The 17,996-nt window shown below is 37.0% G+C and overlaps 1 protein-coding gene across 1 annotated transcript in view; it reads left to right on the top strand.

Moving 5' to 3' along the window:
* The window catches only part of LOC113050286 (protein FAM19A2-like), an 81,921-nt gene that overhangs the window by 41,650 nt on the left and 22,275 nt on the right, over positions 1 to 17,996 (top strand). The window contains exon 2 of the mRNA XM_026213099.1: positions 15,625 to 15,737. Coding sequence (XP_026068884.1) covers positions 15,626 to 15,737 — 112 coding nt within the window. The 5' untranslated portion in view covers position 15,625. The remainder of the gene's footprint in view (positions 1 to 15,624; positions 15,738 to 17,996) is intronic.

Raw genomic sequence — 17,996 nt, 5'->3', positions numbered from 1 at the left:
CTCAAAGATTTTTTTAAGTAAAAACCTCCACATAGCTCCTTTAAAGTCTGTGTTATATGGAAAATGATGGTAAAACTGCTATGGAGGGAAGTGAAAAGGAATGACATGAGGAACATGTTTCAGGACCATGGACAGCAACCCAAATAGGCACTACATTAGCAGGTGCTTGATGTCTAGTCTCTGCTAGAATTTCGTGCAATGGTTTAGAATTGTGTGTGTGTGTGTGTGTGTGTGTGTGTTCTTCAGTCTGTCAGAGTACTTGTGTTTAGTGCAGTAATGAGACTTCTGTTGACGGGACCTTGTAGTTGAGCTAATAGAGCGTGGGATATATTTGACCAGGTCATCTCATTAATTGTGGCTACGGTAGACACAAATGTGTGACACACTATTACCACCTTAACCCAGATTAAGTGGACTATATTTTAACATTTAGAGGTCATTGGTACTGGATCGCTTTCAGATTGTCCTGGTCACTGTGACTTTTTAAAGTCAATGTGAAACATGTTTGCAACCCATTTTACTTCCATAATATGACATGTTTCCAAGTTAAAAAGGAAATTTAATGAGGAGAAAATGTAGGTTGGAGCTGTTGTTTTTTATTTGGATCATGACTGGTGATCAAGAGTGTAGGGAATATAATGAATAATACAATTACATGGTTACAGAATAATGAAAGATCATTATTATTATTCTTTGAAATGTTAGTGAATTTGTCAGGTTTTCATATGGAGCAAATAATTAAGGAGGATTTTGATGTTTAAATTTCTCTCTCTCTCTCTCTCTGTCTCTCTCTCTGTTTTTGGCATGATCTAGTGCCCTATTTTTGCATCTGGAGTGCTGAAAGGTTTCCAGCCACAATATTGCATTGAAGAGATAATTTATGTGGAGACGATTATGCAAATTCCTTTTTTACACACATAGATATTAATAATTGTTCTATATTAAGTTTAAAAGAATGTTCTAAGTTCAAAATAAGTTCTATCAGTAGCATTACCACAGATCATTTTGTCCTTCAGTTTGTTCAGTACACTTACAAGGGGAATCTAAGGGACGTCATGTTCTGAAATGGTTAGGAGCAGTGTTTGCATCAGCATAATATTTTTGCAGTTCAAAACATGCTGAAAGATTAATGTAATGCAACTACAATTGAAATTTATGGACAAGGCATTCTGTAGAGTTTCTGCTTGTGTTAAAGCATCTATTTTATTTTATTTTGTACAAAAATGTGACATTCAAGTGGTATAAATTATTCTTTAGTTGTTTTATACTGTTCTAGACAAAATAATACTATTTAAATCTTGTGGGTGGATATTTTCACCCTCAAATGGATGTTGAATGACATGAGGGTGAGTAAATGATGACAGAATTTTCATTTTATGGTGAATTAATTCTTTTACTTGAACTTGCATTATGAACTAGTCCATTTGTTTATATATTTATTCTTGTTCAGAAAAGTTACAAAGATATAGAGAGTTTGAAATTGAATAAATTAGAAGGGACTGACAAGAGGAAAAATTATGTAAATAAAAAAAAAAAGAGTTGGCATAAACAGAAATAAATAGACATTTTGCCCTCACCTGTGGCCCCTGGGCTACGCCCCTGAACTTTGCGCTTTGGAACTGCAAATGTGGAGGCAGTGCCCTGCCCCAGGCTACCTGCAAGGGGTTAACTGGCAATTATGTCAGTTTAATGCAATGTCAAGAGCATCTATTCACAAGCAATGAGAACGCTGTTCCCCTCCCAGCTCTTCCCTCTGTTCATTTTACACTCAAGCAAGCACAGGCTCATGCAGATGGCTTGCCGACAGCACAGTCTTTCCTGGACTCCCTCAGTTGTTCTCTGATATTCAAAAGGAATACATTTGTTAAAGGAGTATTAGCATATTTTGAAGTTCATCAAAGTGCTCTGTGTTAGTAAAAAATGAACCGCATAGCGATGCCTTCTTTTAAAATGTGACTTCAGATGGTATTTGCAAACACATTTTTTTTTTTTTATCCATAATGACTAAATTGACATATTTACAGAATATAAACTACATTAGTGTCATTTTTAGGCAAATAGTTTGTCTGTTCTTTTACTAACTTGTTCAAGCATGTACTTGTATGACTTAATTTTCTCTTTTAACTCATGATTTATGCATGAAGTTTTCTGAAATCATGCAATAGCTTTGTACGAGGGAAAATAAGACATTACAAAATACAAACGTTTTATTGAAAAATTATGTGTCCCAACACTGTAAAACAATTTCAGACCTCTCCAACTCAAAATTTTCTGTTGGCTAATCACATCTGAATGTTTAAGTTGGCCGAACTGAATTTGTGAATTTAATTTCATAAATTTAATTAGGCCAATTGTAAAATTTAGATGCGACCAGCCGCTAGAAAATATTGAGTTGGAGAGGTTTTTAATTTTTACATTGAACAAAAAAAATTTATTGCACTCAAGTCATTGCAAAGCAACTTTACAGTTTTTTGCAAAAACACAGGGGTGGTTAAATTATGACAGAATTTTCTCTTAAATGTCTAAATCCAGTTTGTGGCTGCTGTATGTTCAAACGTATATTTGTGTTCTTCTGCTACATATGCTTTTATCTTTATTTAGCGTGGTGTCCTCGCAGCTGAATTAAAGCCTTACGGTCTTAATTAAATTATGAATAATGTATGGAAAGAGTGTTTATTTCTTTAGTAATGTGTTACGGAATCATGGTGATAACAGCAAAACATTTCGTGGGTCATAAAAGCAACCACCGATTTAGTAAAGGACTGATAAACACAGCTTTATGTAACATGTTCGTTTAGATATGATGATATCCAGTAATGTTTTTCCGTAATGCTGCGGGGGAGTGTAATTTTGAGCCAAGACAGCTATATGCAAAATAAATATTAAACTCTATATCAAATTTATAAAAAATTGGGACTATGTACTTCAATGAATGTGGAAAACCAAATGCATGCACACATAATAAAGTTTCTTCTGTGGCATCACTGTGACCTTTTGTAACCATTATGTTTAAGAGTGTATATGCCTGTAATACTCTCTTTCGGATTCTGTTGCTGATTTTGGAGAAATGATTGTATTTGCGCTGTGGTACATAGTGGCTCTGTTTCCTAAGCGTCTATACCTGGCTTCGTTCTTGTGCTGGTCTGGCTCATGAGCTGATCTGTATGCATCACGAATGGCCTGTGAAAACTACGTAATGATTTTAAAGAATTCAAGATTGTGGAACGTTAACAACCGAAACAAAGGAATAAAGGTTTAAAATTGCTCAGAGAATTAGCTTGTCTAAACATGCCAGAGAACTCAATTACATAGCTAATTAATGTCAGCAACGTCTCACAAGGCTAAGAACTGAAGTGGTTTTTATTAGCTGCCCTTGAAAGGAATTTCACATTTTGCAAACAAGCAAATATGTTGTGCCAATTCAGTACGAATGAATGCCATCTACAAGGCTTTGAAAATTACAGCTGCTTGCTAAGGAACATATCACAATTACTATTGTTCATTTCTTAAAAAGAAAGAAAAGAAACATTAGTCCCACTGATATTATCCTGTAACTCATCCTGCACCATTTGCGCTCCAGACATGAATAATACCTCAAATCATGTGGCATGTTGAGGAGAGGTGTGCTGGCAGATGATAAAATGAGTAAAGAAATCCCACAGGCTGACATTGAAGGAAGGACTCGAACCATATCTAGAGGTTCGTAAGTGGGTTCTTTTGACTTTAATTAGTAAGCAACCACTCAGAACACCATAGCAACCATAATCTTGATTTTGACATGAGTGGTCATGGATTGCATATACTACTTTTAATAATGTGATATATATGTTATATATAAACAAGGGCACTTTGATTGCATTATATTTTGTGATTTCACTGGAACTGAGAGTGGGATGCAGAGCGTAGTGTACTACTCTAGAAAACCATGTCACTTGAATATGTTTGAGCCTATAAACCAGCTTAGGATATAAAAAAAAACTCAAACAGGACAAACACAAAAATAAAATCCTTTCACAGTTAAATTGTAAGTGTGTAATGATTTGCTGATGCCAGAAATCAAATAATTTCAGTGTTGTGGTAAAAGTGTAGGCCGTGGTAATTCTTCTGCTTTATTTTGTCGTTCTATTATTCCTTCTACTTACTCATCAAGTGGTGTTTTTTTCCCATGGTAGATTGGTGCAAAAAGCGTCTCTTTAAACTCAGATTATCCTGCTAACCCTTTTGTGGACTCTCCTGCTCTCTCTCCCTCCCTTCGCCCTCTTCCCCTTTACAAGCTGCATTGGTCAATAATGTAAGACTGCATGCTCGCTGCTTCTTGACAGCAGGGCAGCAAATGGAGCAGTGAAACCAGTCTGCTCGTACTGTGAATAATGCAAGGAGGCTGTGGACCAGGCAGCCCTGGTCCAGGGGCACACAGTCTTCTCTCCGTTTGCTGACTAAGACTAATGCGAAGAGAGAAAGATTCCTGATCTTAGATCAGCTTTCTGGCTCTGCAGACCTTCACAGCAGGTGTTTTAAAGAGGCCTATTAACAGAGCCCATGCAGGGCTGAGAGTTCGTGGTTTGCCTTTCTCTCTTTTGCTTAGATTCAATTCTGTTACTCTCAACCCATTAATGTGAATCATTTGTTTACTTACTAAAATCTTAGTGGTTAATAAAACAAGCTGATAGTAGCGGTCCAGCAATTCTTTCTGGAGAGCAAGTATGTGCTTTATACAGTACATGTTCATGTTCCCATCATATTCAAATGGATAATTCATTGCAAAGTAAACTGGATAATTTTGACAATTAAAATAATATTTGCCAAGATAAATTTATTTTTTTTACAACATTTCATGCACAATGGTAGTTCAAAGTGATTTACATTAAGATCATTTAAGAAATTGTATTCATAAAAAGGTAATTTTTTCAAAAGGTTTATAGTAAATTCTTTATTACCAGTCATATTCTATTCTAATTGTTATATTTTTTTTATAAAATTTTTAAGTTTTTGTCATTTAAAAAAAAATGTTTAATAGTTTTTGTCTTTTTTATGTGTCTTATAATTTCTATAATTTCTTATTTCAGTTTTAGTTATTTTAGTTCATTAAATGAAAAAGAAATGTTGCCTCGGCAGCATTATTTTTTACTTAATGTTTTATTTTATTTCATATACTGTTTATTTCATGTAATGAAAATGTTTATTTTGATGGTTTTTGTTTTAGTTAATTATAATAATACATGGTTATAATACATAAATAATTAAGCTACTTAAGTTGGATTTTAGTTTAAATAAGTTTATTATTATAGATTTAATAGATTTTATAGATTTAATACTGTTGTGGACTAAGCTATTCAATGAAATGATATTCTATTCTGTTCTGTTCTATTCCCTTTTTTGCCCTTGTGTAAATAATCAAGTACATTTTTATGAAGTTTTAGAAAGTCTGGCATGCTCTACTTAGATTAGAAGGCACTGCATATATGGAATGATTTGTATGAAGCAAATGAATTAATATTACCTCAAAAATCCTCCCAGGAACCTGGAAGATGTACCTGTTGAGAAAAAACAATGTTTTTCAGACAGTGCATGTCATTTATTGCACTGGCTTACAGTAAAAAAGTCTTGCTGTTATTGTCTGTACAGATGACAAGTGCAACAGAAAACACAATTATCGATCAAACTCGCAGTCACAGAGTGAAGATCACAGCACATCATTCTGTTCGAGCACTTCTTCGATACAAACTCTGCAGTGTCCAACATTTCATGGTGGGCTGCTTGTGATGGGAGAGCGTAGTGGTCTGATGTTAATTGACAGTAAAAAGTGTTTCCTGTTTGAGTCCATGAGAGAGCAGTGGAGTGACTGACACTTGCAAGAACAACAGCATGATGTCATGTGATGCTCAGTACTAAACCTGAGTTATTGCACAGGTGAAATTTTAAGAAAGTCTAATATTGTTTTCGATTAAATAGTCCCTGCACAAGGGTGCATTGTGTTTAGACCATGTTGGTTTTGCACCATTTATGGTTTTTAATACGTTAATTTGGCTTTTTTTTCAAATGTTTGTAATCAAATGCATAAAATAGAACACAATGCTTTCTTAAAGAACCCATATCTTTATTAGCCCTGCAATGAAAATGTATTAACATTAGCAATGCAAATACCTGGCCAGTTTTTGAATAACACTTACCAGATGTATTATAAAATTATACTTAATGTTAAGGATCAGTAAGTATATATATTGTATTTTATTATTTCAAATGCTTGTTGTTCTTTTGAACTTTTTGTTTGTGAAAGAATCCTGAATATTTTTTTATCACCTTTTCCAAATAAGCATAATAATAAATATTTCTTGAGCAGCAAATCCGCATATTCGAATGATTTCTGAAGGATCATGTGACACTGAAGACTGGAGTAATGATGCTGAATATACAGGTTTTCTGTCACAGAAATAAATTATATTTTTAAAATATATTTAACATTGAAAATATGTTTAATATATTCTAATTTGAGATAATATTTCACAATATTGATTTATTTTTATTTATTTATTTATTTTACTGTATTTTTGATATTTTTTAATAAATGCAGCCTTGGTGAGTATAAGAAAAAACCCACAAAAATGTTTTGAATTAAATCCAAGAATGTCCATTTTATGCCTGTATATAATATCAGAGAGAAAACTGCTAAATAAAAGGAGCTCAAGCCCACTTGGATGAGTCACTTGGCATGTTTAAGATGCCAAGATTTTGGCCTTGCATTTTTCTTTAAACAACAGTATGCAAACCAGAATGCAATTCATCACACTGTTTTTATTTATTTATTTATTTTACTTTACATGCACAACACTCTACTGCAAATCTTTACCTTGTGCAAAGAATTTCATTTCAAGACTTTTTAAATGCCTCTAAGCAGTTATTTATTTAAACTCTCAACTCTGTCTCATGCCAATTTATGGGTTTCTGTCATGGGCTCACAGTTAGAAAGAGGAGTATTTTCTCATGACTGACAAAAACAGATGCATAATTTTCTGCTCAGGCAGACACAGTGTCAGGGGGAAGCTTGGAGATCCACTCAGCATGCCTTTGATCGCATTAAGGGTCTTCTGGACTTCAATATGCTTTCAATTTGAGTCAGATTTCCCCCTCGTGCTTTAGCATTAGCATTTAGCAATCATCTGCTTGAGTGAAATCTCGGTCAGCGGAGGAGAGAGCGGTTGGGCTTTGATGAGGGATAAAAAACTAGTAGTTTGCAAACAGGGAAAGTGGGAAGGTTTTTAAAATAAGCCAGAGCCAAATTTTCAGATCAAAGAAACAGTTAAAAGCAGTCTGGGTCACATACTGATTGCTCTGGTTATTCAGAGTGCACTTCGCTGGGGTCCTAGAGACTTTGGCCCAGAAAATGCAGTAGATGACGGATCCTAGCTGAATTGACATGTTTAAGGGTGTCCTTTTTCAATCTAGAAATATTTTTTCTTATCCTTTATGTTCATGGGCAGAGACCTCTGTTAAGTAGGCCATTTGCAGTTTTTTTTCCCCCTATTAAAATGTTGCTCTTGATCTGACATAGCCCCAGGCATTTTTTAATTTCACAAATGGTGTAGAAATGACATCACCTTTAAAATGAAATGGAATAAATAGAACAGCATTACTGTAAAAAATGTCCTAACGAAACATGACATGATAAAACATTAAGAAATAAAAGGCTATCCATGTTAATCAGTGTTTTTATTCTTTTTTTTCACCCGTGGCAAAAAATGTCCTCTGATATGACATCATTTCCACTTATAATCTCTTTGGAGTTGTATGCTAGTCCATTTTTTTACCTCTGTTTAACCTATGAGGAGAGGCCTATGAAAATGAGAGACACTTGGAGAATAAGTCTAATAAATCATTTTGGCTTATATGAAGGCAACTTGACGTGAACATGTCTGTAGTTTCACCAGTTTATCAAAATGACTATATCACCTTTGCACATCATCCCATTGCTCCTTCCAAAAGAGAGTTACAGGTGAACTAAAGACAGATTTCTAGTGGCTCAGTGCATGTTGCAGGGTCATTCATCTGGAAACGAAGAGTACAGGAGTGTTTGTGAGGAGTTTCTGCTGTGCCACAAAGTGGAAAGATCACCCAGAAAAACAAAGAAGCTCTTTGGATTCTCAGCTTGGTGAAATGCATGCAATGGGTGTGCGGTGTGACTTATACAGACAGCTTTGACTAGCTTTCCCTATATTGTGAAGTGACATTCAGCCAAGTATGGTGACCCATACTCAGAATTTGTGCTCTGCATTTAACCCATCCGAAATGCACACACACAGAGCAGTGAACACACACACACACACTGTGAGCACACACCCGGAGCAGTGGGCAGCCATTTATGCTGCGGCGCCCGGGGAGCAGTTGGGGGTTCGATGCCTTGCTCAAGGGCACCTAAGTCGTGGTATTGAAGGTGGAGAGAGAACCGTACATGCACTCCCCACACCCACAATTCCATCCGGCCCGAGACTAGAACTCACAACCCTTCGATTGGAGTCCAACCCTCTAACCACGACTTCCCCCCAATATTTTAACAACCACTTCTTGAAAAGCTGTAGCTGAAAGCTGTAGGGGAAATGATGTTCAGCTCTCACATTCATACAGGTGTGTAATCATGCAGAATTATTTTTCTTGTATCTATATTGCATTCTCTTTTGTTCCAGTCACTCAAAGTCATACCTAGCTGTTGCTAAACCATATAGCATCAGACATATTCCTTTGAGTCAGAACCAGAGTGCAAACTAGGACTGTTTTTGAGGAGAACACTCTTAGTTCCTGCATCTCATGCATTTCATGTGATAAACAGAGCTATACTATGAACACTTAAAGGGGGGGTGAAATGCTATTTCATGCATACTGAGTTTTTTACACTGTTAAAGAGTTGGATTCCCATGCTAAACATGGACAAAGTTTCAAAAATTAAGTTGTACGTTTGAAGGAATATTTCTGTTCCAAAAATACTCCTTCAGGTTTGTCACAAGTTTCGGAAAGTTTTTTCGAGTATGGCTCTGTGTGACGTTAGATGGAGCGGAATTTCCTTATATGGGTCCTAAGGCACTTCTGCCGGAAGAGCGTGCGCTCCCGTATAGCAGAGCACTGAGAGCACAACAGACGTTCACTGATCAGAGCGAGAGTGTCGCGAAATGTCACAAAAGCACTGTGTTTTTAGTTGCCAGGGCAAGACAACCCTGCACAGATTACCAAAAGAGAAACAGCATTAAGGGACCAGTGGAAGGAGTTTATTTTTACAGAGCATCAACAGAGTTGTGCAAGTGTTTTTGTTTGTTCCCTGCATTTCGAAGATGCTTGTTTTACAAACAAGGCCCAGTTTGACGCACATCGTTTATTTCTTAAGGATAATGCAGTCCCAATGAAAAAGGGTCACGATCGTGTGTTGGAACCGCAGGCGGTGAGTAAAACTGCTTCAAATATCTCTGTGTTGTTAACTTAGCTATCGGTGTGTAAGCACATCAAGTAAACAACATGCGATGTTGTCATCAAACTGCACTTTCCACATGTACAGTTAAAAAAAAAAAAAAACTAAAAAATGGAACTTAGTCATTTTCCAAAACCACTAAGCAAATATATACAGTTTCAATACATACCACATAGAGACGTTGTTGCTGATGCTGCTCTTGTTAAATTTCAGTCTCTGGATCTGATTCTGGATCAAAAATATACGCTGAATCTGACTGTTAGCCATGGTTTGTTTTGGTTGGTTTTGTCCTCACGGTGTCACAGCTTCCAAACGCTCTCAACTCAAAAGCCTACTGGCGCTCGTGATTCTTTAGCTCCGCCCACACGTCACGCCTCCAGCCGGTCGTTTGTTTTTCCGGGAAAAATCGGTACAGACTATCTTTCTCTTATGAATATAATAAAACTAAAGACTTTTTGGAGATATGAAGGATGCAGTACTACTCTATAGGTACTCAAGATTAACAGGATATTGAGTGAAAACGAGCATTTCACCCCCCCCCCCTTAAGCAGAATAGATTGCACCAGTATAATTGCTTAAAACATTGGCGACTGAAAACCATTGTTTTGCACATTGGTTTGAACTCAAATGCAGTCGAATCCATTTATAAAAATCTTCACATGTTGTGATTGATTTCACCAACTGTCAAACACTGAGGCTTGAAGGTTCCATATTGGCTGATATAGACGTTTTCACAGAAATTGAACCAAAAGGCTTTTTTAAATATTTGACTGTCAGAAAAAAACATTCTGCCCACCATATGTTGTCCTATTAACATGTGCAAACACATTTTTAAAAGTGTTTCTGATGTAAAAATGAATTGCATTGTTGAGTCAAGGATAACAATAGTGTCTGACAGTGTTCTGTGGATGAATTGATTGTGTGTTGTCCACATTCATTTACTTGTTCTTTGTTTAGAGCATCATGAAACAAAAGATCTAGTATTTAAAAGCTATTTGTTGTTGCAAATCCTTTGAAGAAAATGGAGCATTTGGTCCCAAATAGACTAGCTCCTATGAACTAAAGCTTAATTTACGCTAAATTTACAAGCCTGTCATCTATTCTGGTATACACTGTATAGTCTATTTAATAGTGTTCCAAAGCCATGTGATTTACTTTCCTTTATTGAACATAAAAGGAGATATTTGAATAATATTGGTAACTAAACAGATTTGGTTTTTATTGACTTTTATTGTAGACTTTAAATAAATAAATAAATAAATAAATTGAAAGTCAAAGGAAACCAAAACCGTTTTGGGTGGACTGGCCCTTTAGTTTTGATGTTGATTTCATGTTTATATGTAAATATAAATGTATTTAGATTTTTACATTTAAATTTAGCAGGAAGCTAATAGGGCCACATAAATTTAAAACCTCATAGAAAATAAATGTAATGTAATATTTAGCACATTTTGAGGGTTAACATTTGTAGAAAAAGGAAACTAATACAGTACTTCAGAGCCATTTTGAATCCTATTTGTGCAAAATGCCTAGTGCCCAAACATCTGTTTTCCCCTCCTGGCTCTTTCTTGTCAAGGCCCATCAATAGTGCTGTGGACTAATAACTGCACCTGAGGCCCTCTTTCTTCCTCTGTACACTTCTATCCCTCTCTCTTTCCTTTCAGACCTTATCCTTCTTTGATTCTCTACTTCACCCAGCAGATGTCTAGATCTTAAGTTGCAGTCCTGCGGTTGGTGAATTGGCAGACGTGAGTCTCGCGTGCCCGGTTCCTTCAAGACCTGTGGGGAAACGCGCCTACCTGGGCGGCTCTGTAATTTAGTTTTCTCTCCGCTTCTTTCATATGAGCGCACTTACATCCACGCAGCAAGGTCAAGCGAGTCTGGAGAACTTGTATGACTCTACATCTGAAGGATTAAATGCATTTACCACCCCCGTTCAGACGAAGAGGGTGAGTTTAAGAACTAGAGAAAGGAGAGGTTTGACGGGAAGGATTAAAATAAATATGGCAGACATCTTGCCATCTGCACGAGGGGCATTCCAAGGGGACTAATTAGCAAGCCGTGGTGGGCTGGATTGCTCGTTTGAAAGTGATTCGTTGTTCTTGGGGAAAACAGGTGGAGGAGTTTTTTTCCCTTCACTCGTTTTATTGCGTTCGAGTGGTTTGGCAAGTGCTTTTCTAGTCTTAATGCTTGTTCTTCCCAGAATTTTTCATAAAATGCCGTCATTGGTGTCTTTAATGCTGTCAGTCAGCTGCTGTTGTTGGTGTCCCTTAGGTGTATAGTGTTTTACACATATTGGAGTGAGATGATGAGTCAGGGGAGAAGCCGCTTAATAACTTGTTGGTTCTTTCCTCCCTCTGGTTTATGTGTTTTTATGCTTTAAAAGTGAGTCATGCTGCCTTAGAGGTAGCAGAGAATTGTGGGTCCACAAAGGAAAGATGGGATTTGGATCATTTGGAATAGTATACTGCTTATGCTTATTTCTGCAGTATTTTAATATGTGTAGTATAATATTATTATCATTTAAATAACTGTGTTCTATTTAAATATATATTTTAAAATGTTTTTTTTTTTCTGATATGCAACAGCATTTGTTTGAAATATAAATCTTTTGGAACATTTTGAATTGTCTTTAATTTCACTTTTGATCAATTTGATGTGTCCTCGCTGATAAAAGTTTTAATTGCTTAATTTCTTTAAAAAAATATTTTTGACATTGTATACATTTACTGTTCATGCAATGTATAGTATGTACAGTATACTGTGCACAATATGCAAATCATTGTATTACTGTAGCTTCACATATATATATATATATATATATATATATATATATATATATATATATATATATATATATATATATATATACACGTACACACACGCGCACACACAGATTGATTAAACTACATGAAGGTTTGTCATAGACTGTATTGTTTGTTTCTTAACACGTTAACATTCAATTAAAGGTTTGTTTTGCCCTTAAACCAAAATATGTCCAATCAGGAAAGGGCTGTTGCACACACATACACACAAAAAAAACATTTGAACCTTTTTGGCTCCTATTTACCCATGTCTCTTTTCAATCAATACGTACAAGCCCTTTGGGTGAATGCAGGGCGATGTCAGCTATTTACAGTGTGTGTGTTTTCAATACCTCAACTCCAGTGACTTGTCAACGACCTCATAAGCTTGTGAACCCCATCAGCTTTGTGCAGTTATTGCAGGCAGAGAGGCTAATTGTTCTTATGGTGGGAGGAAGAAAGCCAAGGAAAGAGAGAAAGAAAAGATGCTGGGTTGAATAATGATGCTTATGAAGCTCTGACAATGTGTGCGAAGAGTTGTACTTTCTAATCAGGTTTAGAAAAACCACATATTTCATTTTTTTTGTGTGTTCTTCACCGTTTTTATTTCTCACAGGAGTTAAGAATCTGTTTTGTTTTAGACAGGAATGCTACCTCAGATACTGTGGCTTGTTGAGGAGAGTTGTGCAACTCGTGTACACGATCTACTGACTCACGAGTTCGGAAGTTAGGGAGCTGATTGAGACGCACCCAATGCCTCGAATGTAACCCAGAACACCCTGGTAACAACTGCATAGCATCACTTTAGCAACCACATTAAGGAATGCTAATGTCAGCTGAGCCTCACCTTACCATCTGTATAGCAACAGGCTAACAACCATTCATATAACCCTAGCTGCCATATAACAACAACCTGGCGACCATTAAGAAAATGCTGGCAACTGCATAATAACACAATTCCTATCAGCTGCATAGCAACACCTTGACAACCACCAAAACACCCTGACCACTACATTAGAACCATATATTAAAGGCCTAGCAATCATCTGGAATGCACTGTAAACTACCAGAACAAACTAGCAACAATCTCTCTGAATAGCATCACCCTGGTAACCATTCAGAACATGCTAACAACTGCAAAGTAATAATCGAAACATAGTAATTAAAAATTTTAATAGTGTTCCTGTAGCAAAAATTGCACCGCGCTATCAAGCGCAAGGTTGGGGGTTCGATTCCCCGGGAACACATGATAGGTAAAAATTGATAGCCTGAATGCACTGTAAGTCGCTTTGGATAAAATCGGCTGCTAAATGCATACATTTAATTTACATTTTTTATTTAATTTAAATTTAAAACACTAAAACATTACCAGCTGCATAGCAACACCCTGGCAATCACATACTGTAGCAATGCCCTGACAACATCTCAGGACATGCCAGCAACCGTGTAGTAAAGCCATGGCAACGGTCCACAAACGTCTAAAACACCCTATATTGTGGAAGTCAGTTCTTCATGTAAGCACCTCTGTAGAAATCTAATTCTACTATATATGTATATTTTATATTGCTGTAGTGTTTATTAACATGTTTAAAGTCTTGCAAAATGCAACACAGATTTCCTCAAATCCCCACAGAAATCCTCAAATAGTAAAAACGCCTGCCGCAATCAAAACCTCAAATTGGGTTATTCACATGCTCTACTGCAGTCACAAAACCAAACTAATGTTCTTTTTAGTGTAGAGTAATGAAGGACAAAGAAACCTCCAGAGTCTGAATACTGAACATATGCATGAAAGCCTCAGTCTCTGCCAAACACGCAGGCTCGCAGCCCCTCATAAGAAGCCCGCCTTTGCTGTAATTTGAGAAGGGATGCTGGCAAAACACATGAAAAGATGGCCGTGATATTGCTGTTGTCTTCCTTCCACAAGTAGAACACAAGCTTGGTGTGGCAGCACGATGATTGCTTTTGTGTGTTCTAGTCTCTGCGGAGCTCTCAAAGACAGAGAGGGAATTACTGGCCTGCAGCCTCTGATAGTATATCAAGATTACTGTGTTTTCCAGACAAGAGCGGACCACCGCCAAAGAGTGAGACTGTGTCACTCGCTAACACATTTGAGGGATGGCAGATATTTGAGGAAATTAATGGCTGTTTGGGATCGTGTCTGCCACGTTCTAAACGATTTCGCATTTTGAGAATTTATGGATCATGTTGTGGTTGGAGTCATTTGTTTGACTGACTGTATTTCAGAATAAAATGGGATGTTTGGTCTGACATTCACATGGTAAATGGACTATCTTCTGGGTGCTTGAGCCAATTAGGAGAAACTGTGAAATGTTTTGTTTGACAAATGCGGTAAAATGAGAATGTTTCCCTTCAGAGGGGTACCATGGTGCTACATTAAAATGAAAAAGAAATCAATATGGGCTGTAAAACAATTTATGAAACAATGAAAATGTGTCATTCAGAAATATCAAACCAATTAGGAATTATATAATTTATAAAAGTATCTGTCAACCTTCCCCAAATATAAAACTGTATTGAAAACCTATACTTATTATTATACTGTTGCCTGAATATGATAATATAGTTACTGCACCTATGGTCTTGTTCAGACTATTAGTCAATTACCTTTTTTTATTATTATTTATTTTTTAAATATCCAGATATCATCCAGATGGGTTTTTCAAAGTCTGGACAGCAAAAAAAAACAAAAAACAAAACAAAACAAAAACCATGAAATCAGATTTTTTTTCAAATCTGATTCAAACTACATTTGGTTTTAAATCAGTGGATGTAAATACTTCTCAGTCTAGGTGCTCTGGCTGCTCAAATCAGATTTCAGATAGTCTTTTGCATCATCCATAACACAACAATAACATCAGAACTGGTGACAGATATGCCAGAAGTAATCATACGGTATTCAAACGAAGCCAAAGCCGGAAAATCACAATATATACCAGTCTCCTCCATCACTGAGTTTTTCTTGTGCGAATTCTGCAACTTGACTCGACAGGTGCTTATTTGGAGATGATGCATCTCTATTTTTCCTGTATCTGTTTTGAAAGCATCATCCAAAATGTGGGTACACCTGCATTGTAACCAAACCAGCCCATGCAGATAAGTTGGTTATGTCTGGCCACACAAATCTGATTTGGTCACTTGCACATTAATAGTGCAGTCTGAATATAACCTGTGTGACAGCTAGCTCCAGTAGTATTAGGATTACAAAACCGTAGTACTTATTTCCATGTGTTTGATAGTGTATTATATTAGCTGTTTACTGAGTGTTATTTCCCATATGTCATTGAATCATATGTTAATTTCACTTAAGTTTAAACAGGTATTGTGTGTGTGTGTGTGTGATTGTAGGATGCGGGAGCGGGAACTGCAGCGTGTGGGCAGGAGATTGCTGCTGTTGGGCATCTGTCTGCTGTCTCTCTGGGGTCAGCTGAGTCTGGCCTCAACACATCGCAGCCATATTGGTGAGTTACCTGCAAACCTATACTTTAATGGGAAGCATTAGAAAAAAAAGACTATCGACTGAGATTTTGCACACTCGACTGCTGCGTTTAGCCTAGAAGGAGCTTGACCTCCAGTTGCTGAAGTCCATTTTTCATACACATTCGTACACAATATTTGCTTTTTTGTTGTACTAGGGGCTTAACAACCTTGCGCTGCTCATTTTCAAAACGACCCACTTGACCTTGTGAATAAATGATGTTCCAACCGGCTTTACCTTGAATGAAAACAAACAAAAAGATGTTAGCTTGGGTTTTGAATATTAGAGATCCAGAAAGGATTGAATATTCCATATGTTGCTCGTTTTAAGCTCTGGAGACTTCCCGACTATGTTTCTTTTTTTTTCAGATTTCTTCAGGAGAAATAAAAAGAGCAACCTGTCCTCCAACCAATACGCTTTTTATAGTTCGTTTGTCCAAATCCCTGAAATACGACCCATAAGAGCGTTTACTACAATTGCACCCCTACTGGCAAAAGGTCGTTTTCATGTTAATGTTTTGTACTCTTTTATTTGCCCTCTGGTTTGCGTTTTGTGTAGCTCAGTTAGTAGATTATTGCGTTATACCTTGATTTGCAATCATGCTTTCATGGGTTCGATCCCAGGGAACGGATGTGCACGAAAATGTATATGCTCAATAAATCATAATTTAGCATGATTTCTGTGAGGGTTAGGAATAGGGGTGGGGTTAGGTGTGGTCATTTGAACGAATAAGCCACCTAGTAAAATATGTAGGAAATACTGTGTGATCGGTGTAAAACGCCCACATATTGCATTTAAATAAACGTGCATTTTGATTGGTAATGATGCTATACGTCAATTCATGACGACAGACGCAACGCGATACTGTCATTATTTTTATGCCCGCTAGAGGGCGCTTAACTTTAAAACGTAATTATAGGTCGTAATAAATGCTTGCACAAACGACCTATATGGTCGTTTTTTGTAGGAGGATAGACTCAAAAAGAGACATATAAAGAAAATATAAAGCTATTAAAAGAAGGTAGATAACATAAAATCATTTTTATCATAAAATGAAAACAACTTATAAACTTGATTGTTATCATTACTACTACTACTAAATAAAATGTTGTTAAATGTAAATGTGATCATTTTACAGTACAACTTTAAAATTGCAATACTAATATTTACGGCTGTCTTCATTTCATTATTTCCAATCATTAAGCCATTAAGCTTTCATTTTGTTTAAAACCCACAGGAAGCCATTAAAGTCTCTCTTCACAGCATATGTATTTATTTAATCAAATCACAGCCTTTGAAATATGATATTGCATTAAGCCATATCACAATTTTGGATTTGATTAATCATGCAGCCCTAATTGTTGACATCTGTTCGTCATTTGAGTCTTCATTTGATCTCCATTTCGTCTCATTGCTTCTGTCTAGGAGAGACCACTGAGATTTAAAAGTGATAACCTTTGTGATGTTTCTTTCTGAAGTCTCTTGTCCTGATGGGAGGGCAGCGTTAGGTCAGTGAAGCCCAGTTTCAGACCAACAGGGATGCCAGAGGAGAAGGTGTCACAAATCTCATTGTAAGGGGAAAGTATCAAAGTGAAAGAGAAGGAGAACCCTGGGCAAAAGGTGGAAGATGTGAATACACATCGCAATAACGAGATCCCTTCCACAGGGGCCGAGTGGCAAACAGTAGCAGACCAGGAGCGAAAAGAGGAAATCATGTTTGAGCGCGTACACATACAGTATTTCCTTTCTCTGTGCACTGAAAGCCACAAAGACCCACTTGGGACAAACTGAAGCAACCGTGACAATTAATCTCCTGTTATCGTGTCAAAGGCCATCCCTAAATAAAATCATGCAGCTTTTCAGGCACAGAAACAAAGATAGCAACAAGTTTAGAAGGCCTCATCCTTCTCCCGGTGGATGTGTACATGTGGTATGTCGGAGGTAGAAAGGGTGATTGATTACAGCGCAAGTTACCCAATCATTCACCCTGCGGTGGAGAGAGAGTGGCTTTCCACCTGACGCCAGTTCTTCGGCTCCAGGCTAGCACAGAACTAATCACAGAGTAACTCCCAGAGGCTCGGGAGGTCAGGCCAAGGTGTAACCCAGTAAACCAAACCTCTTTAGCCCTGGTGTTTAAGAGAAGTGTGGGCCTCCTGCTGCTTTGGAGAGTCAACCTCTCAACACACCCTTAAGAGAGCCCACCACAGGGATAACTGCAATGCCAGGACTCATTAGTTAGTCA

Source organism: Carassius auratus, chromosome 31 (assembly GCF_003368295.1).
Source record: "Carassius auratus strain Wakin chromosome 31, ASM336829v1, whole genome shotgun sequence".
Classification (NCBI taxonomy): domain Eukaryota; kingdom Metazoa; phylum Chordata; class Actinopteri; order Cypriniformes; family Cyprinidae; genus Carassius; species Carassius auratus.
This window is presented reverse-complemented; position numbering and strand designations above follow the sequence as displayed.